The sequence below is a fragment of the Lycorma delicatula genome, chromosome 1, assembly GCF_047948215.1.
Source record: "Lycorma delicatula isolate Av1 chromosome 1, ASM4794821v1, whole genome shotgun sequence".
Taxonomy (NCBI): Eukaryota; Metazoa; Arthropoda; class Insecta; order Hemiptera; family Fulgoridae; genus Lycorma; species Lycorma delicatula.
In genome coordinates this window covers 629,542-652,247 of record NC_134455.1, presented here as the reverse complement: position 1 = coordinate 652,247, position 22,706 = coordinate 629,542, and the positions used below count along the sequence as shown (strand labels likewise).

The window sequence follows — 22,706 nt, the reverse complement described above, 5'->3', positions numbered from 1 at the left end:
ATAGTAAATTTTCCGACTGGTTGCACAACTGTAAAAGTTTCGGTTTATTGTGCAAAAATAGGTAAAAAAATGTTGCAGTAGAAAATTAATGTAAATGAACCATATCCTTTATTTTCAAATAAACAAGCCCATGAGGGAACCTCACCTTCTCACAATTGCTCTCAAAATGATCAAGTTACAGATGGCATGCAACTGCTATGAAAACACCATAGGAAACAATTCAAAATGTTATTCAAAACATAAATGTTATCCTGAAATATGAGAGCCATTGTTCATGCTTGAAAAATTAAAGGGTGAATTAACTTCAGATGGTAAATTTATTTAAAGTAATTATGAATTGCACCTTAAGGAATCATGGAAGTGTTATGACCAAACAGTAAAATACTCAAGATGCAAATAACAGTAAATATGTCGAAAGCTGATCTACAAAAATATTTATCAACACCACTGTTAACAAACATCTAAAAGTTTCTACTGCAGGAAGTTACGGACATTAATTTCACAATTTATGACATGGTGGCAATGAAATATCTTCTTGGATTCTAAGACGGGCTGAACAAAACATTGCCAATTAAAAAACTGGAAAAATAGTATTATGGTCAGACAATTGCTATGCCCAGAACAAAAATTTGGATATGTGTTTTATCTATACTTTACACCGATATCAACAGATAAAGTGTATTAGTCATAAATTCTTGTTAAAATGCTATATGCATATGGAAGCAGTAAATGTCCATGCGCTGATAGAATGAAACAAGAAGAAATAATGAATTTTTACAGATACTGATACCTAGGAATTGACATCAGCTAGTTCACCAATGTTCAAAAAAGTATCTTTGCAAAATGAAATTACATGATTTCAAGAATTTAAAATGACTGTACAGTAATACATTTCCATTTATTTACATGAAAATTTTCAATAAGCAGCCAATAATCCTGATATAATTTTTTCACATTAAAGTTCAGCAAGAAAATATTGATGAATTAATTATAAATATGAAGATGTTGACAAAGAATTTCTTCCAGTTAATTTATGAAAAAATTTGAGAGTTCAAGTTTCCAGATGTACTTGTCATTAGTCGATCCAAAACCAATATACAATTAAAATACCTGTTAATTCTGCTTAAATATTTACCACCAGAGTGTCATCTGTTTTATCAAAACATAAGTAACTGCAGTGAAGTAAATGATTTCCCTGAAGAAGAAAGTAATGAAAACAAGAAGTAATTATTTTTAATGAAAAATTTAGTTTAGAATACTTTTCTGCTATTTTATAATTTTTTATTATTAATTTTCAATATTTTGTGAATTTTTATTGTACAGTAGATAATATTACTTCTGAGGAAATTATATTTTTTCATTCTTTGTAAATTTTTGTTGAATGTTCTTAAAAGCAATATTGTATTACACTTTTTTGTATATAATATATATAATTTTATAATAATAATAATTAGTCTTTTAAAGTTACCCTTTTCTTTTCATTGCAACAGTGTTACAACACAACCAGGAGGTTGTGTTGCATTAATATTTATCTTTTATGAATGCTATTTTTTAATAAAATAATTTTTTGTAAAATAAAATTAATTTTCTTTAGATTACTGCCTTTCTTTCAATAATTCGAACCTATGTGGTTCGATTCAGAGTACATCTTCTTTTTTTAACTTTTTTTTAAATTTGTTTTTTTAACTTTTTTGTAATATATTTTAACACTTTTTTTAAATTTAAATATATTGATTTAATAATTTGATAAAAATGTTTTACAATAAATAATTCAATAATAATAAAAGCAAAAAAAATATGAAAAATTTCAGGAGTTATCGGTGAAATAAAATTTTTATACTTTTAAAAATGTGTGTATGTAATTTTATACGCATTATTACATATGTTTTTATATAACAGATTTGGTGAAACATCTGATTATTAATATTAATTGAAAATTATAATTTTTAATCGTATTTTTTTTTAATTTTCTTGTTTAATTTCTGTATAATTTTATTTAATTATTCTGGAATTTGTTTTCAATTTTATCTAGTTTAAAGTCAACTATAGAGAGACTGAAAAATGCAAGAACAACATATACACTGAAACATATATGCCCGATTTTTAATAAATTGCGAAAAATTCTTACCTTTCAGTTCATTATTCTTCTCGCGTTTCGGACAATATTTTCCCTAAATTGGAGTTGATCATCATTTCATTTATTTGTCTTTGTTGCCAATCATTTAATCGCTCTTTGGTTTGATATAATTCTTCTGATCTTAATCTGTGGGCAAATTCTAATCTCTAGTTTTCAAACTTTCTCTCTTAGAATTTACAACTACCATCTCCCTTATTCTTTTTATTCTTTCCTTGGTCTTAACGTTTTCTTCCTCTTCATATTTATCATGTTCTCTTAACTCCTTTTAGCCTTTCTTTGGTTTTAACATTTTCTTCCTCTTTATATTTATCATCTTCTCTTAATCTTCCCCTTCATTTTCATCTTCTTGCAATTTTTTGAGATATTTCTTAATGTTGTATGGAAAGGGTAGGTTATGGGCCACGCACAGGTACCCCAGTGTCCGGTGCCGGTCGAGCGAGATTGTTCCGGAAGCGCCACAAAGCTTCACGGTTAGTGAACGACACCGACGGCGCGAGCACTTACTGCTGCTTTTTATGCCTTATGTTTCTTCTCTCATCTCAGACTAATGTAGAACAAAATTGTCGTCGAATATTAGTCGAAACCAATACAGTATATCATGTACCATTTAATGTATGTTTTACGTTAAACTTAGTACGCAGTCAATGTTTCGTTTTTATTTCAATCCAATACACTAAAAGTATTTCGCAAATGAAGGAACCAAAATTTCTTATTGGAAACTTTCAGTTTTGCCATTTAACTCTACAGTTAAGATGGTCGGTCTGTAGTTCGCAGGAACTTCATTCAAAGTCTGTAACGTTTCAACGGCCGTGCGCTCCGACACAGACCACCCAGTTTTTTTTAAAGCTATGAATAATCAAATGTGTTTTTGTGCAAGGTTAAAAAGTAATTATTTTCCACATAATATGCACTTTATAATGATAAAATTTATTTTCAATTTTATTATAGAAAGAAAATAGTTATCAGTTATATAATTACCTATTATAATTTGTGTTGGATGGCATCGACTTCAAATATAGTTATTTGTTGTAAATACTTTTACTTTAGTTAATATATAAAAAAATGTAATTATTTGTAACTTTTTAGTACTATTATTTTTTAAGTAGGTTTTTATTTATTTATTTTAATTATTTTATAATTTGTTTAATTATTAGTGGTATAATTAAATCACGTAGTCTATTCAACTATCATGTAACTAGGCTGAAAGGTAAATTACGTTGATGAAAATTATGTTTGGTAACCTGATGTCTTGGCGGGTTCCTGTGTTAACGGATTTTCTTGGTTAGTTATTTCTATGCTTTGTGGAAGTTATTGATTGCAAATTTTATTAAAATTAAAAGAAATAAATAAAGTAAAAGAATTGATAACATAGTAAGTATACTTTTATATTTTCAAAAAGAATTTGTTCATAATCTTAATAATTGTAATTTTTTGTTGACCATTATCTGTTTACTTGTGGGAGTTTGAAAATATTGGTAGGTTAAATTTTCGAAAAGTTTCACAGATTCACCTGGAAGAAACCTTTTTTTTATTAATAATTTCATTGTTCAGTTAAGAGAGATTTATCTTAAATGTTATAGAGACGAGATGTAAATGAACAAAAAGAAATCACAATTTCATCTTTCTATAACCATTGTAGCATAGAAATAAAAAGTGACGCCAACGTCGATTTAAATTTATGTATTGTTATGTATCCAAACAATTTTATTTTGTTAGCATTATTAAGTTATATTATTGATTGATTATTTTTATTGATTGTATAACATATTGAGGCAACACAAATTTGTAGAATTAAATTAATAATGTACTTAAAGTAGTCATTAATCTCTTATGTTTAAATTCGCCCAATGTAAAATTTTTCCTCAACTGAAAAAAACAAACAGTGTAACAGAAACAATAACCTTTTGTTATTTTCAAAAATCATTGCTTCACTTCTGGGCTTTTCCCTGATGCTTTGAAATATACACAAGTGCCAATTTATCAGAAGGGTCTTCTTACTGATCCAGGCCTCTATTGGCTTGTCAGCCTAGTTCCTGGTTTGTACAGTGTGATCCAAGGTCTGATAACCAGTAGGTTATTAGTCATTTCCCTTGACAAAAACCAAATTGATTTGGTTTATACTTAAAAGTATTAGACTGTGTTGTAAAATCTCAACTATTGGTGCTTTTGTAACAAAACTTTATGGAGTATGTGACCTTAGCAAGGCATTTGATGTAGTTTATTTTAGCCTTATTTTAATGAAGTTCTGTTGTATCAATAGTAATTCATTGAAAGTCTCCCTGTCACTTCTAACCAACAGAAGGTTGGATGTCTGTAGGGATGGCACTCTAATGTTAAAAATACTGTTCTAAAGCAGTTACTATTGCGTCTGTTTCACCATCATGTTACTGAAAATAAATTTTCATGTGTTCAACCATTACAGTTATAAGGAGATCAAGCCCATGAATTCGCAAAGCCAATACAATCGAAATACAAAGAAATTTAAATATTAAAACAGTCATATTAATTTTAATCAGAAATAACTTCCAGGAAAGGATTACGGTCTTCTTATTTTCAAATGTGTTAAACTCCCTCTTACAAAAAGTAATACTTGTCATTTTGTAACTCACAATATATGAACAGCAATACAGCAGTGTAATCACAAGAAATAAAGTTGCTACTAAACAACTTCCTCACTGGCTGTAACTAAACAACTATCGTGATATTTGATTACCTAAATAGGATGTACTTATTTAGATAAGATTGTATTTATCAGTCAACAGCTCCATCATTCTGACTGAATATCACTATCGCTTAACTAATAAAGATAAACTATAGTTTTAATAATAATAAAAACAAAATCCTGTGATGGGCATCTTCTGGAAAAGTACCCATAATGTTTGGATTGAGACTAGTGCAAAATTACCGAGTGAGACTAGACATCTAGATTTCTTTCTTAATCCCATTCTAACCTGGAAGTCTCTTGTGAAATATCTATGTATTAGTCACACCATGTCTATATATCAGATTCTATTTTTTATTGAGAGTGTTGTGTTTGATCATGCCTAATCCCTTAAAGTACTGCTTATATTTCAACCTATTCCAGTGGCATATAATTTATGGAGCACATATTTCAGACATTCTTCCCTTGTTAAAACAAAAAAATTATTTTATACAAAAAAGTGATTAGAATTATGCTAAAAAAAATTCTATATAAAGAATAATTGTAGATTTCTATTTGGATATCTTAAATATTGGCCATTGTTTGTTCTTTATGTGAAGGTGAATTCAGTTATATTTTCAGTAATGTAAAACACATGCTTGATACAAAGTACAGGGTTGGTCTTGATTTGTCAAAATTTCAGTTGGAAATCGCTAAAATTAGTTGGTTTTCTGTTAGTATGGCTTTACTTAAACTATGTGAGATTTTCAAGAACAACCTGGTTGTGCTTTTAAAAACAAATTGAGGACTACAATCATTCTCTCCAGTATTTTTCTCCCGAGATTTACTATACTCCATTTCTGAAACAAATTGGATTTCAAGAGGATGAAGTTGTGTTGACCAAGTTTGGGCCACAACATACATTGAGGTTGGATTTCATTTAAGACTAAAGCAATCTCCACTGATCTTTCTTATTCATATAATGTATTTGTAGGAAGAGCCTGTTGATCGACCAGCTCAGCTATACCTAGTAGCGTCACATACCTAAAAATTTTCAGATTAAGTAACATGTTGAGATATACAGTTATTTGTTTTTATTTTTTAATTGTAGCAGTTGCACAATTTATGTAATAGACCCTAGGGCTCAGTTCTCTCCCCATTGCTTTTTAATTGCTTATTCATATAACTTATCGCTGATGCTTTCAAGGAAGTTTATTTAAGCTAATGATATTTTTCTGGCCTATCAAAACACTATGTACTCTTGAAGTAATAGAAAAAATACTTTCTCATGATACAGATTCTCCAAGACCTTCCAAGTTCAATGGAAGATCTGTTTAAACTGCTACAATTCATTTTAGTTGTATTATAAAACCCTATTTTTGCAACCAAATGTTTGGTTGCTGCTAGGCTAGACAGATTGCTTTTTTCAAAAAATCAGTGAGAAGACTGTAGCTAAGGTATGTGCAATAAATAACAAATTGCATTTTGGGGCTGTGAAACTAATAATGAATAATACTATTATTCTTAATACTTGTCCTAATAATGGGCATTAAAACAATAACTTTGTGAGCTTTCGTGAGGATTAAGTGATTGATTTTGATTCCCAAGATCCTTGAAGGGTTAAAAGATCTCCAAGTTGAACTTAGTTAATTCTTCTTGATAAGTATTAACGTAATACGTGTTTGTTTTATTTATTTGGATAATCATCTTTGTGTCAGATAAGGAATAATTATGTTAGAACATATGCGGTTGATAGTCTTATATCAAACAATTATATATATATATATAAAAAAACTGTTTAAACACTTAATATTTTCCCTGCTTTTAAATTTCACAAACATTTTTGTAGTGCGCACTGCTTCATCAGTGAACAATTTTCTAATTTTGTAAATGAGCGTTTATTTTTTATGTATGTGATCTGCATAATTAGATTTTGTTTTCCATATTTATATGCATAAAAGTACTTGTTCTTGAAATTGCTTTTTAAATGAACTGTTAGTCATGCCTATGCAAAATTTATCTTACTTAACAGAACCGCATTTTATTTTATGTATACCTGCCTTGTTATGAATGTTATTTGTTTCAGCTTTAAAATTATTTATCACTGTATTTAATTTTTTATTTCATGGTATGGGCTTGTACTGTACTGTGTGTCATTTTGTATTGTTTCAATATAGTGATTTTTTCATTTGGGTTTTTTGTTTAAATGTGATTTTTTTGTTAATCGTGGGTTATTTTTTTCCTTATAGCCATTATATTGTCTAAATATTTTAAAATTCTGTGAATTGTAACCCTGTAAGTTGAAATTTTTTGGTGTTGTAGATGTATGGATTTATTATTTATGGTTGTTATGGGTTTTCTATAGATTCTTTAGTTTATTTTTATTCTTTTTTATACTTAAATCTAGAAAAAGTATGATGTTTTCTGTTTCTAGTGTATATGTAACATTTTTATGCAATCCATTTAATTTTTTTGAATTATATTGTATTCATAACCTATTTGTTTATTGTGTATTACTAAAACATAAACCGTGTATTGTTTAAATAATTTTACTTATGTTTTATATTGTTAATTACTTTATCATCCATGTTTTGAATAAATACTTCAACCATTATGCTACTTAATGGTGAACCTGTACGGAGACTTTTCTTTTGTGTAGTAATTATTAAAAGAAGAATAATTTTGATTTAAATTGTAAAAGAAAAATTGTTTGTTTAATAAGTAATTCATGCATTTTATTTTTTTAGTTTCTTTAACTAAAATGCCATCTTTTATTATAGATTTTTTAGTTTAGTTTTCTTTTAATGGTACGGTTAGAAATTTTGTATCAAGATGCATTTATGTAATTGACTAAAGGTCTTATAGGAAAAGTATCTTTATAAGTCTGAAAATGCTGCAGAAAATGGATTGTTATTTATATATTCTTTATTTTCTTGGTTTAATTCTTTACACCTATTTAGCATCATCCTAAGTTCATTGAATTTATTTGCAGGGTCATATTTAACTTTGTTATAATTATGACTATTTCGAAATGTATCAATTTTATTATTGCATTCATCTTTTTTTTATGGTGACTGGAACATTTATTTGTCTGTATAATAATGGAATTAGTTTCTACATGTTTGTTTTGAATTATTGAATTTTATGTTAAGTTTATTATTATCATCATCATTATCTTTTTGTCTTCTATTATTAATATTAATTTTTAAATTTTGTTTGCTTTGTTATTATGAAATAAATTCTTTTCATTTGGAAAAATATATAAATTATCTATATTTGTTCAATTTTTATATATATATATTCGTATAATAATTATGATTTAATCCTAATTTTAAAATATAATTATCATTTTTATTTAATGATATATTGATTAAATGCAAATAAGATTTGCCAAAATCATGTTTTATACATGATTGATATGGTTTGCTTTACAAAAATCGTTTGTTATCTATAGATAGACTTTCAACAGTTCAAAATATTAATGTCCATAATATTTCAATATTTGTAAATGAATATTTTCTCCAATCACTTTACAACTGCTGCCAAGCCAGGTAAGTTGTGTAGACAAGTGCAATTACCGCTTCCAGATTTTATTTTATTAGTCTATTTAAATTACTTATAATTAATTTTAGCATGTTTATTTTTATTATTTCTATAATACAGTTTACTTAGTTACAGTTAATTCAGTTTGTGAATTTTTAAAAGGAAAAAATCGGATGTGGATACCACATGACTTCTTTGTATGCTCATTAAATTTACATATACACATTTTTTTAAATGAAAAATTCATAAAAGTTTATTTCGTTGAAACTTCTGATACTTTTTCATAATTTTTTTTTTACTTTTAAGGCTGCAAAGGACAACTTTAGTCGAATAATTAAGTCTTTTTTGCCGATCTTTTGGTCTTTAAGTTCTTAGCTTTTACTTACTACCAATATTTAGTCGTTCTTAATGATCTTACTTTAAAGTTGAATTCGAATCTTCAATAACAAATTTTAATTTTTCGGATTTATTAAGTAAATCTTCGTATTTAATTCTTGCATGTCTTCTTTAATTTCTTTGATCCATAATGGCGGATTTTTTAAAGACCAAAATCGATCCATAATTCTCTTAGTAATGCTATCCTGCGGTAATCTTAACAAGTGTGCACTGAAATAAATTCGCTTCTTTTTCATAGTATCGATTAAGGATTCAAAGTTTTCGTACAGACATTTATTAGGTAAAATCTGTATTGATTTTCGTGTTTATATTTTTTGTTTATGCAGGTTCTAAAAATCCTGCGTTCAACTATAAGCAAAGGTTCAGTCCTATTTTTCTGATTTAATCTAAATCAGAAAAATAGGACTGAGTCTCGCTCGCGTAAGTAATTACTGGTTTAACCACAATTTTGTAATGTCTAATTTTAGTGTTAATCGAGAGCGATTTTTTGTTGTAAGTATTTTTGGTTACTTGTAGCACTTTAAATAATTTATTAAGTCTTTCAGTCCAATTTTGTTTTTCGTTACAATTACAAGTAATGATCTCTCCAAATTATTAAAATTTTTTACAAGTTCTACTTTGTCTCCATTAATATTCACAGAATTAATAACTAAAGGGTCTATAGCCATCATTTTAGTCTTTTCGTGAGACATTTTAAGTCCAATTTTATTCGCTAGTTCTTCTATACTTGTTATTTGTATTCTGGCTTCTGCGATACTAATAGTTAATAAAGCTAAGTCGTCGGCAAATCCTAGGCAATTTAAATTTAAATTATCTCTTTTCTATCCTATGTGAATATTTTTTGGATTAATTTTAAACCATTCGCACATCAGATATTCTAGTGTACAATTAAATAATAAAGGCGAAAGTCCGTCGCCTAGTCTCAGTCCGGATTTTATGTAAAAAGGTTCGGAAAATTCGCCACGAAACTTCACTTTAGATTTTGTATTTCTCAATGTTAAACCGATCATATTTACCAATTTAGGATCCAATTCGAGTTTTCTTAGAATTTTTAACATCGAAGGCCTATGTTTGCAATCGTATGCTTTTTTGAAATCAATAAAAGAAATAATCATCTGTTTTTGCTTTCTATTATAAATATCTATAAGTAATTTTAAAGTAATAATTTGATCTGGACAACTGCGCCAAGGCCGAAAACCACCTTGGTAATCGCCTAGCTCGCTTTTTTTTTAGTTGGTCCTTAATTCTATTGTAAATAATTCTAGATAAAATTTATACATATAATCCAATAACGGAATTCCACGATAATTGTCCGGATTTGTCTTGTCTCCTTTTTTGTCAAAAGGATGTATAATAGCTGTCGTCCAATGTTCTGGAAGTTTTTCGGATTCCCAAATTTTAATCAGAGAATTACGCAAAGATTTCTTAACTGATTCTCCTGCATTTTTCCAAATTTCTGCAACTGTTTGCTCTTCTCCGCTTGCTTTATTATTTTTTTTTAAGTTAAATTTTTTTCATTTATATATATATATATATATATATGACACTGCAAACAAGACTGTCAAGAAATATCATTGAAAAGCTCTGGTTCCAAAAGCTAGAAGCAGGATGGATCAAAGAAATTAGAGAAGATATGAAAGAATTGGGAATTTCCCTGACTGACCTACAGAATAAAACTGGAAAAATTACAAAGCTAAAAGATAAAAGCATTAGATTTAAACAAAAGACAGACAAACGACAAAATACAACGAAGAGGGTGTTTACGGATGAAGAAAAGAAAGCAAGATCTGAACGAATGAAGAAATACTGGGCAGCTCGAAAGAGTAAAATAACACGCTTTTCTCAGAAAAGATCCAACTAAAATTGACTTAAGTGGTCCCATGTTGGCCGTAAAAGCATAATAATAATAATATATATATATTTGTTTCTTTATATAATTATTATTTATCATAGGTTAATAATTATTAATAAATCAATATATTTAAATTTAAAAAAAAAGGAGATGAAGTCAGATTCGAACCGACGTGTTTTTGCCTTGTAAGATCCAAATATTTCATTAATTAAAATTTTATTTGGCTATAACTCTGGAACCAATGAAAATAAATATCACTTATGATATATCGTTGAAACGCTCTCAATGAGGGCTTATTACTGCAGTTAAGAAAAAGTCCAAAATCCAACTTTTTTAGACACTTTTGGTTCAGTCGATTGCAGTCAAAAGGAAAGGTGCGTAACTAGATGTTACAACAATCCTAAATCCAAATTTCAACATCCTTCAGCTAATAGTTTTGAAGTTATGCAAGATACATACGTACAGACTTCACACCAAAACTAGTCAAAATAGATTCAGGGATGGTCAAAATTTGTTTTTTTATGCATCATCTAAGTAGATGTGCCACTATTGCTACTGTGTAGTATTATTTGTAAATTTTAAAACAAACTAATTTGTATCAAAATAAGTTGAAGAGGTCTATCTCTAAAAAGGATGCATACATGAAAATCATGTTTTTAGAAAACATGGTGTTAAGATTTGTAATGCTTTTAATTCATAATTACTGAATATTTGTTTTCTAGGCCCAAATGAGAACTTTGAAATTTACACATTTTTTAAATCATATATTGAAATTTACTTATTTTGATATAAAAAACTGCTGAAGAAAATTTATTTTCATAAACCTTTTTTAGAGAAATGAACTTCTACCATGTTTTTATACACAGATGTTGTTTCTACATAGATGGCTACTTATATAGCACTCAACAATATTCGTTAACACAAAAAATAAGTACAGTATATATTATTATTAAGAAATATTTATGTTTATTCAGTATAAAATCAAATCATCAAAATATATATACATATACCTTAAAAAAAATTATTCTTGGTTGATAGACTGAAAAATGAAACAAATTTTCCTATAAAAAAAAAGCAAAAACAGTAATTTAGCCTCTAACAATATAATCAATATTAAAATTATCTATACAATAATTTTATAATTTTCTACCACAGTTTCAACCACAGGACATTCACGTGAACCTTGAAACACTTGTTCAAACCAACTAATAGCTTGTGGTTCCAAAACCTTAACTTCTTATAATACTTGCAACTTATAAACTTCTTATATTAGTCTCTTTTGATGCATTAATTTGAACTCTATCTTTCTCAGGTAACTGTTTGGGAATATCCATGACGATATATTTTTTCCTGAAGAATGTGAAATGCATTAATGTTCCACTATAAGTTGTCACTGCGGCCAGTCCACCTGTGGGTGGAAAAGTCAACCTTGTGTATGACTGTACTTTAAAGACATAGTTCTTCGCTGAAGGTTTTTTTTCATTATGTTCTTAAATCTTTTTGACCATTTCTGTAATATTGGTGCACAATTTTTGACAACAAAGCACTTAGGGTTTTTCATGCAGCAGCAAGCAGTTTTACGTACTTGTCTTAAGTTGTGAATTTTCTCTTCCTTTTTTTCTTTGAATCACAAAAACCAAAGTTGCAGTCACATCGGCAAAAAGAGTGCCTTCTAACAAACATATATGGGATTACTGTCACATTGAACTTCATTGACAACCAACTAAAAAAAGGATGTGACCAAAAAAATTTTATTTTGTCCCCCTGCTCCATGAGAAAAGAGATGAATTTCTTTAAAAGAGTCACTGAATCTATCATTTACTGTGTTAAATAAAAATGGTAACACATGGTGTCAGAGTTTTTCTTTGTTTCAGTTTCCAAAAAGTAGTATAAGTTACTGCTATCATCATTATGGCAATGTTAATTAAATAAGTACACCCACATCAGCCGTTTATCAAATTGTGACATCTCATTAGTTTTAGGTAAAGGTAATTTTTGGGCACAGTCAAACTCTAGCACAAATATCTGACCGTTATTCTCTTTACACTCTCCTATCAGGTCTTCCTTTTTTTTTAGTAGGCATAATACTTTCTTAAATGTATTTCATATTGGACTTTACAAGTATCATTTGGGTTACTTAACAATTTAACTCTTGATTAGTTTTTTCTTTATAAAATTCTTTAAACATTTGGTACAACTTTTTAGGATACATATCGAATTTTCAAGATATCTCTTACTTGATTTATTTCTTGAGTAACAGGACTCTGTATTAGGAATAAGTGTTAAGTGCTCTTTAGCTAGATCCCAAACATTATTATCTATTGAACAAGATCTATTTTGATGGGTTCTGTGTTTCTCACCAAATGATTCATTATTTAGGATTTCTGCTGGATAATTTGTAACCTTTTCTCTGAAACTTGATAGAGACTATGTAAAACATTTTGACAGATAATTGCTTCTGAACCACTCATTTTTACACTGTACTTCCAAATATTTTCCCTTTTGCGTTTAGCACCTACATGATAAGTGAAAGAAGATTTACAGCGCATTAATCCAGCTATTAGAACATTTTGCTGTTCTTTACAACCCTCACAAAAAAACTGATTGTACAGGATCTATTAGTTTTCAACATTTATTCTTTTACAGCATATTTCTTTACAACTGTCCAAAAGAACCTTAAATGGTGTGCCAGAATTTTTCTTATCAGAATAAGAAGTTCTTCACCTTAATATCTTTGTGTCACCTTCGTGTTTTTTCGTAGACTAATTTTTACAGTTTTTTTTTTCACTAATACCTACAATATCATTTTCATCTGATTCACCACTCATTTTTGAAAGAAACAATATCAAAATAAAAGCACAGTGAACTCCAAGAATAAATATAAGTATAACCTCATAACCTACTACCTATAAGTAAACAGCATGTGGCACTGCTTACTTGATTTCATCATCCTAAAGTGAAATAAAAAGAAAATGGAATGAAACTTTACAGACAAACAAAAATTACGGTGAGAATTTAAGTTGGTGTTCAGAATTTAAACTTATTTTTTTACGCATCAACTACAGCTTGTAGTACTCTAGCATCTTGTAAGTGAATAAAAAAAACATTAATTTTTTCAAATAAATTAATTCACAATAAAATATTTGATGAATGGGTAAATTATGATTGAAGAAAAAGATTGCAAATCATGGTGCAAGTAGTGGCAGTTATTCTAATTAGAACATGGAATTTAAAAAATTTATCTGATAACAAGTTTAAATGAAGTTACTAGCTTGCAAATTCTGTCATTGATTATGGTTTATGCAGTTTGTTCTTATCTGTAGTTTATTTGTCATTTTTAATTTGTTACTGTATGTTTTGTTTTGATATTTTATATTTATAAAAAATGTGATGTCTTTTTAAAATAATGTTCGATCAATAACACATCAACATAAAATTTGGAACTGAAAAGGGACTAGGTGTTCTACATAGTATTCTATATGCTTAATCTGAATATGTTTAAGGGTTTTTTTGTATCTAATAAGATATTTATATTATATCATCGAATTGATTAATTATCATATTACAAAAAATAAAAAAATAGATATACTATAATATATATATTATATATAATAACATATTTATTTTAATATTATAACTTCTCCCTATAATATAATATTTTATTATATGTTAAAATTTAATTAATAGATATGCTAATTAAAAAATTTGTTATATAACTATTACTTATTCTAGGTTATTTAAAGAAGGGTATATTAAGATAAAATCTTTATTTATATGCAAACTGGTTTTTGTAAAAATAATCAAATAAAATAAATTATTTAATTAAATGCATCAGTAATATAATTATAATTTTAAAAAACTTAATTTAAATAAAATAATTATTTGATAATGGGTTGATTTAAATATAACATCGATCAAATTAAATAATATTTGATTTATAATAATGTTTTATAATAAAAAAATTTTTTGTAATTTAATAAACCTTAGAAAAATAATTATATAATAATATTTCTATTTAAAAATATATAATTAGTAAAAAAAATCTCATGGTCTAAATTTTATTTATAAAAATAATTACAAATGTTTTTTTTGTTTAATTATCTATTTCTTAAGAATAAATTTATTATTATATACTCTAACTATTTTCTTACTTATTTTAATTAGTTGAGCTTATTAGTTCCTTTCCTTTTTATAGTTATTGTTTAATTTCCGGTTGTGGGTTTTTACTATATTGAACCGTTTTGTTTTTTTTTTTTGCATTAAATTGGCATTTAAAGTTAGGGGTAGCTTCATTTGTCACTTAGGGAGGAAGACCTTTTTAAAATAATTATTATTTAAGTTTAGGAATTTTCTAAAGTTAATTTTTTAATTGAAGTTATATTTCTTAGAATTAAAAAATGTTGTCCCTGCATTTGCGGTTATACATCAGGTTCAAGTTAATTTTTTTTAGAAATTAGTTTTATTATATTTTTTATATTTTGTATTAGATGAAATTTATATAATAAATTTTTTTTTCTCTATTTAAATTTGTATTTAAACCAGAATTAGATACCTTGTTATTCTAAATTAATGTTGGTTTCTAAGGTAGTATATTTTATTGATTGAAATTTAATAGATCTGGCGGTTTTTAAATCTTTTTAGAGGAATCTATGATTTAAATGATATTCCACGATTTTTTGTACCTTTTTTCTTGTATATCGCTGTTGTTGAGTGTAATGAAAATTTATTTTCTTTCTCTTTTTTTGGATTTATGTTAGGTCAAGATACACTTATAAGGTGGTACATTAGTTTTTATTTTTATTAATTTTTGAATTTAGGATTTAACAGTAATTTTTTTTAATTAATTTTTTAAATTTTGCTCTTAAATTATGTACATATCGCTCGTCACTCTCATAAATTGAGATAAGTTGTAACAAAGTAGATGTACTGGAAAGTGTATCTAGATCCGGATTTTGGTTTTTATTTATTTACAATAAGTATTTTTAACTGTTCAATTCAGTTAGGTCTGATAGTTTTTTTTTTAGAAAAAAATTTGTTGTGTCTTTTTTTTAAATTTAGTTAATTGTACTGTAAATGATAAGTAAATTTTAATTTAGAATAATAATTTTTTTAGTACCTTTTGTATCAGGGTTAAATAACTTTTTTAATTTATTTATTTTTCCTGAATAATGAAGATTTACTTTAAACTGTATTTTATTGTTGAACAATTACTTATAAGTTTTGGTTCGTTTTGAAATGAAATTCGTTTTTTTATCTAGTTATCTGGTAATTTGGTTAATCAAGAATTTCTTTTTGCTTATTTATTTATATTTTTCATTTTGAAATGTTAAATTAAGTTCATAAGTTACAACCCCTTAAATTTATTTGTTCCATCATTCGTGGAACAAACAATACAATTAAGTTAGTATGTCTACTTACATCTGATTTTTATTGCAATGCATGTTGTAAACCTGTATTTGATACATTGCAGTGAAATAGTGTCATTTAATGTCAAATCAGACATGTCAGTGAGTCAAGTAATAAGTAATTCAACATGATGAAATTTTCTTCAGTATGAGTTAAGTTCTTGGTATAACTTGCTGTGTTCTTTATTTGTGGTAGTGGTTTTATCATAGAGACATATTATAAATATTGTTTTATAAGTGATGCCATAAATTTAGGGAAAGATTTTTATGACAGAACAACTTTGGTATTATTTTATTGAAGATCAACCTGTTAAGTTTTGTGTGTGTTTTACAATATATTTTATTGCACTTCTTGGTGAAACAATTTTATGAAGTATTTTAATTAAGTATTTTTAAAAACTTAATTATTTTTATAATTAAGTGTTTCTGTAATATTTCAGTTTACTTTCATTCATTAAAACATTTTGAATTTTACAATGAATAAAAATCGGGCTTATAAAAATTCTCCAAATACTTTTTGTTAGTTTGCGGAGAATTCACGAAAAGTCAATGAAAACCAATATCGAATCTGCTGAAAACTGCTTACAAACATTATTTTGACTGTCCGTTGGAAGACCAAGATAAATCCTGGGCTCCATCAAGTGCTATGTTAAACTAACCCTACGGTTAAAAGGAAAAAAGTATTTGCCTTTTGGTATACCTATGATTTAGCGAGATCCTACTAACTATTGTGATGATTGCTGTTTCAATTCAAACAATAAAAACAGTATTGCATACCCAAATGTTCGTTCAGCTATGAGACCAGTACTTCGTGGTGTTGATTTATCGATTCAGATTGTTTCAACTTCGTGGAAAGAAATGTCTGATTTCCCAGAAGGCTCAACCGATGAATCCTCACCTTCAATAGATATTAATTACATTTCAGAAGAATTAAATACTGAAAATCCCATCACACAAGCAGAACTTAGCGAATTAATTCGTGACTTGTATTTGTCGAAATGGCATGCAGAACTCCTAGGTTCATGTGTTAAAGAATGGAATTTATTAAACAAGGATACTAAAATTTCAGAAACAATTTATATAGAAATAGGAATTAAATTTTTCTGAAATACTTCAGAAGAGATTGTATAATTTGTTCCTGCCTTGATGTTAGGGACTAATGTCTGAACTGGACATTGAATATGTTATTCATGATTGTCGTTTATGTATATACTAATCAAAAAGAAGTTTAAGACTGTGAGTGTTGTTGCATAATTAGAATAAATTTTCTTCTATAATAGTAGCACATACTGTAAGAATAAAAGAAACATATGAAAGTATGTCAAAAATTTTAAAAGCTATTAAGTGTGATGAATACTCATGGCGAATCACTGTTGACCTGAAAGCGATAGGGCTTCTCCTCAGCCTCCAGAGTGGCTTTACAAAGTATATGTGTTTCTTGTGTTTGTGAGATAGTTGGGCTACAGATAAACACTATGCAGTTAAAGACTAGTCAAAAAGAAATCACTTTACCCTAGTAAAGGAAAATGTTGTCAATATTCCTCTTGTCGAAGCAGGTCGTATTACTTTACCACCTCTACACTTAAAATTAGGCCTGATAAAGAATTTTGTAAAAATATGGACAGCTTTAAATATTTACCTGAGATTTTTTCACAATTAAGTGAAGCCAAGTAAAAAAAAGAGAATATTCATCTAGCCACAAATAAGAAAATTAATTCATGAAAATATATTTTACAGTAAATTGAATCCTAAAGAACTAGTAGCATAGAAGTCATTCAAAGATGTTGTTACTGGTTTTTTTTAGAAGCAAAAAGGCTGAAAACCATGATTAGCTAATAAATGAACTCTTAATGAACTACAAAAATTTAGGCTGCAGAATGTCATTGAAAATTCATTTTTTACATTCTCATTTGGACTTTTTCCCTTTAAACTTGGGTGACAGCGACAAACAAGAAGAAAGGTTCCACCAAGATATATTGCAGATGGAACAATGTTATCAAGGCAGGTAGGATGAATCTATGTTGAGTTACTACTGCGATGATGAAGAGAGAAGGCTTCACTGAACACAAAAGAAAAATAAGAAAAAAGAAATCAAGATGACTAATTTCTAAAGAAATAAAGATAATTACATTAAGATAAACGTAAATGTCTACAGAATAAAGATATGAATTCTAATTGTAATTATTATTATCTTTGTATTTTATTATTTAAGAAGTTTCTCAATATTTTAAAGGGTCGTAACAAAAGCATCTGAAGGTGATGAAGAAAAACTGATTTCATTTTAAGGTCAGCATAAAAAATATATTCACCTTTTATTTCAGTTCCAAATTATTACTTTTTTTGTTGACTTGTGTAATTATTGACTTATTAAATCTTATTCTTCTAATTTTGCCTAAATTATTACTATTATCTGGTCATATTTTTTCCCATGAAATCTCAAAAGTTGCTTTGCCTTAGTGCAAAATATCTTAAAGATTCTCTTCTAAAGAAATTATTTATTCATACAGTGAATTTTTATTTAAAAGACAGTTCTGATTTTTAAACCATATTTTATTGTTGTTATTTATATTACTTTTGTTAAAGTAATTGTTATTGCAGCAATTTTTTTTTTTTAGTTATATTTTACAATTGGGTTTGATATATATAGTAAAATTCTATGTATGTGTATATTTTATGGCATGGAATGAAACAGTAAGATTGCTTGCTGTTTAGTTATGTTATTTATTCTCAGTTTTCATAAATAAAAGAAATTTATCACAGTTTTTTGTATTTTAATTTTTGATTTTAGGAACATGAGTGGAGATAATTGTTTTGTTCTATTACAAAAAACAAAACAACTTACCTTGCTGGAAAAGCTGAAAAAGAGTTCAATACAAAGTGACACTAGCAGACCACCTGCAAATAATAACAGAATGATGTCTTCTAGAATTGCCAATGAAACTCATAATGATGGAACATCACTTTTTAAAGTTCCTCTGTCTCCTGCACAATGGAGTTTTCACAACATCAGCAACCCAGTTTTGTTAAAAAAATGTGACTATTATAGAAAGCATTTGAATTGGGCGCATGAAAAACTTAATGTGGTAAGGCTAATTTTAGAGAGAAAAAGCATTTATTGTACTTTAAATAAAAGTATATTTTATTCAGTTTCATCTTATCTCATTTTTAATTAGAGATTTTATTTTTAGTGTTTAAAATATATTTAATATTCAGATATTTAATGTTGAATTCTAGTGAATTTAGGTGCATTGAAGGTGATCCCTGTGTCTGAAAAGATAATAATGTTTGATCAATAATTAAAGATTTATTAAAGCATATTTTTCTAATTTGGAATTATGGGTCTTTTTTGTTTATAGATGAAGCTAAACTGTAATAATTCTAATTGTGCTTGATGAATTTAAAATTCATCAAGTTGGTTTTAAATATTAAAATCATGTAATGGATTATGATTCTAGACTCAAAAAGGTTTTGTTTAATTTAAACAAAACCTTTTTGTAATGGCTTTTTTATAATGGCTGTTCAGCCATTATACGCAGAAATAGTAAGTTATTATTTTACATAAAAGCTCACTGATTAACCCTTTATATGTAGCTGGTTGTGATGGGGTGGTTGTATCAAATTAATCTCCTAGAAATGAATTGCAATAATCTGTTATTAGAAGTACATTTCCTTATGTTTAGAATATGTCAAAGTAGAGAGATTTATAACTATTATGTTGTGTAACCTCAATGTTTTTAATTCTAAAATGAAAAAAATTACATTATTTAAAAAAAAAAACAATACAGTTGTAGGATTTTCCCATCATGCAGCTTTTTTCTGATTCACAACCTACACACAACATAATTTAAAATATTTATTATTTTATTCAATACAATTTTTTTTTTTGATAATTTAATTCAATAATTCTAACTAAAGCGCGTGCACATATTTCATTCGCACAGGTGTGACAGCACTAGCAGCCACCTTAAATAAATTTGTATGCTTTAATTACTATTCATTTATGTAATTCTACCGCTTACCTGTGGTGACTACAGCATCTGTACATCAGTGTTACACTAGCACTCCTTGTGGTGAGAGGGTTACTAATGATGAAGTATACCCACTTAGCCATTGATTTATTTAGAGCAGCTTTTGGGGTGGGGGCCCGATTTTGCAAAATCTTTATTGGAAATACTTTGTTTTAATTTTTACCAATTGTGCCTAAGAAAAATAAGACCTTAATTAGGCGAAATTTCGACATGGAGATAAGTGTGGAAGTACCCCTTACCCATTAAAACTGGTTCATATAGTATTCCACCTCTCCATGCCGCTGCTCTGCCCATGGGCTGACAAGAGGGATAGGCCTTGCTGTCAATCATTCTATTGTCTCTTGGTCCCAGGATCGATCAATTTACCTATTTCGTATTTAAACTGCTACATAAATAAATTTTCGGGTGGTTAAACTAATTCCTTACCATGCGAGAAACATGGAAGTCCGGTTCCTCCTTGGCGATGGTCTCCCAGTCTTTGCCTGTCCATCCCTCCTGCCGGCTGCCTGGCGCTCTTGCCAAAAGAGCACTGGGTATTATGCCGGTGACCACCAATACGGCAGGCTTGGAAACTGTTCGAACACGGAAGCGACTCTCAAGGTAGTGATGCATTGCACCTGCACGAGTCGCTTTCGGTTTCAGCAGGACAGAATACACCACGGACATCAATAATCGCCGTCTGCTGGCCTTCGGTTCGTCGACATTTGCCATGAGCAGGCTGAGAGCGGTTTTAGCTGTCACAGCTTTGTCGGCAGCTCCGAAATTGCTCAGCGAAGCTGAGTTTTCAGTCAGCCATCATACCGAGGTATTTTGCGGCCAGCTTGGTCTCTACAATCTTGTCCCCAACCCATTGGGGGGGGAGGATGTTGAAATGTTTCTTTGTTAGAACCATGATCTCTGTTTTGCTGAGGGCAAGACACTCCTGTTAAAGCCCATCAGGACTAGGAAGGGGGGTGGTATAGTGACCAGAAGCCTCATAAGGTGGGTGTCTTCCCCTATGGGGTTGGGATGAGGGCGAGAGACAACCCTTGGTCGTCCAGCCAGGCACTGACTGTGCATGGCCCAGCTGAGCCTCAGTTGGGCGCATTCCATGTTGTGGTTTGTGACAAGTAGTGCAACGTGGTCAGCGTACCCAACCAAGGCCGATTCTTCAGGCATCTCCAGACTCAGGAAACCATCATGGTGTTCCAAAGGTTGGGCCAAAAATTGAACCCTGTGCTCCTGGTGTGATTGCGGTCCTACACCAGCCTGCCACCGTCTCATAGATGAGACCACGATTCCGCAGGTAAGCATTCACCATTCTGAGGAAGTATCAAGCCACATGGAACAACTATTCCAGGGCCTGAATCATATTGATCCACCGTGCAGAATTAACGTGTTTTTCACATCCAACGTAACAAGAAGGACCACACGGTGCAAAAAATGATTGTGGTCTTCTGCTCGCCGTCCTGCCTCAACAATCTCTTGGACTGCATCTAGGGTCGACCAACCCTACCAGAAACCATACTGGCTGGGTGATAAGTTACCTGCCTGATTCATTGCTGCAACCAGTCTTTTCTTTAACAGCTTCTCCAATACCTTCCTAAAGACTATGTTATTTTTTTGTTATTACTCAAAGACTAAAAGTTGAGTCAGAAACCAGATATACAAGCACGTCTAAAATATGATCTCCATGTTTCCTACTCAGGAAGCTGAAGTTGGCTGTAGATACAGCTTCACTCATCTCAGTTTTGTCTTTGTCCATTCCTTGTTTTCTTTTGATATTTTTCATAGGGAAATAAAGGATAAAATATTCAAATTATAAAAAATGTTATAAATTGTCATTTTAAAATACTCTAATTGTCTTCTATTTACTAGTATGATATTGATGTCAAGTGTAACCTGGATAAATTGAAATTTACTAAGTCTATATGATGACAATATAACATCACATTTTAAAAACTAATATTCTTGCCTTAACAAAAAGGAGCATATGAAATTGACGTTGAATTATATAATCACTTGCCAGCTTTGCAATTTCAGAAACAAATTGTAAAAGCTTTGGACTAGGCTAAGATTAAGAGCTTTCTGTTAATTTTTTATTTTTATTTAGTGGTGAAATTTGTGAATATAATAATAATCATGACTGCACATCATTTATTTTCCTTTTCTATGTTTTTTGTGCCAGTATTTTAGTGTTACAATGAACCAAAAGTTTTATATGTGATCAGCCCTGTCCAATCCAGGCCTGCAGGCGCCATGGTGCCCTTCGTTTCATCTTCTGACAACCTGCACCCATTTGCCAATTTTTTATACTAATTCACAAAATAACATTATATTTTACATCTTAAAAATGATATAAAAAGTGCATTTTAGCCATTATATTTTCCAGTAGTTCAACAGAAGTAATTCTGCTGGCGACCTTTTTAATACGTGTTCATTTCTTTGTCATTGTTGTTGACAAATTCATTTCCTATATTTGTAATGGTATAAGTAGGTATAAAGAGATCCTCCTAGCAGGGGGTCTACCTTGAAAGAACAAGCTATCTAATTGTTACTCATCTGTTGGTCTGCCCTTCACTCAAGCCCTTAGCGTTCTTTGTAATAAATTTGAAACTGTCATATTTAAAACAGATTTTTTTTTTTTTTTTTTTTTTTTTTTGAGCAAATGTTGGATTATTCACAGACACTGATATTTCAAACAGTTAGTTAAACTAATGAGGGT

General features: G+C 28.9%; 1 protein-coding gene across 1 annotated transcript in view; it reads left to right on the top strand.

Moving 5' to 3' along the window:
- Positions 1–8,248: 8,248 nt before the first annotated feature.
- The window catches only part of LOC142317238 (uncharacterized), a 51,103-nt gene continuing 36,645 nt past the window's right edge, over positions 8,249–22,706 (top strand). Inside the window, exons 1-2 of the mRNA XM_075353670.1 lie at positions 8,249–8,329; positions 18,763–19,057. Of these exons, the coding sequence (XP_075209785.1) occupies positions 18,767–19,057 (291 nt within the window). The 5' untranslated portion in view covers positions 8,249–8,329; positions 18,763–18,766. The remainder of the gene's footprint in view (positions 8,330–18,762; positions 19,058–22,706) is intronic.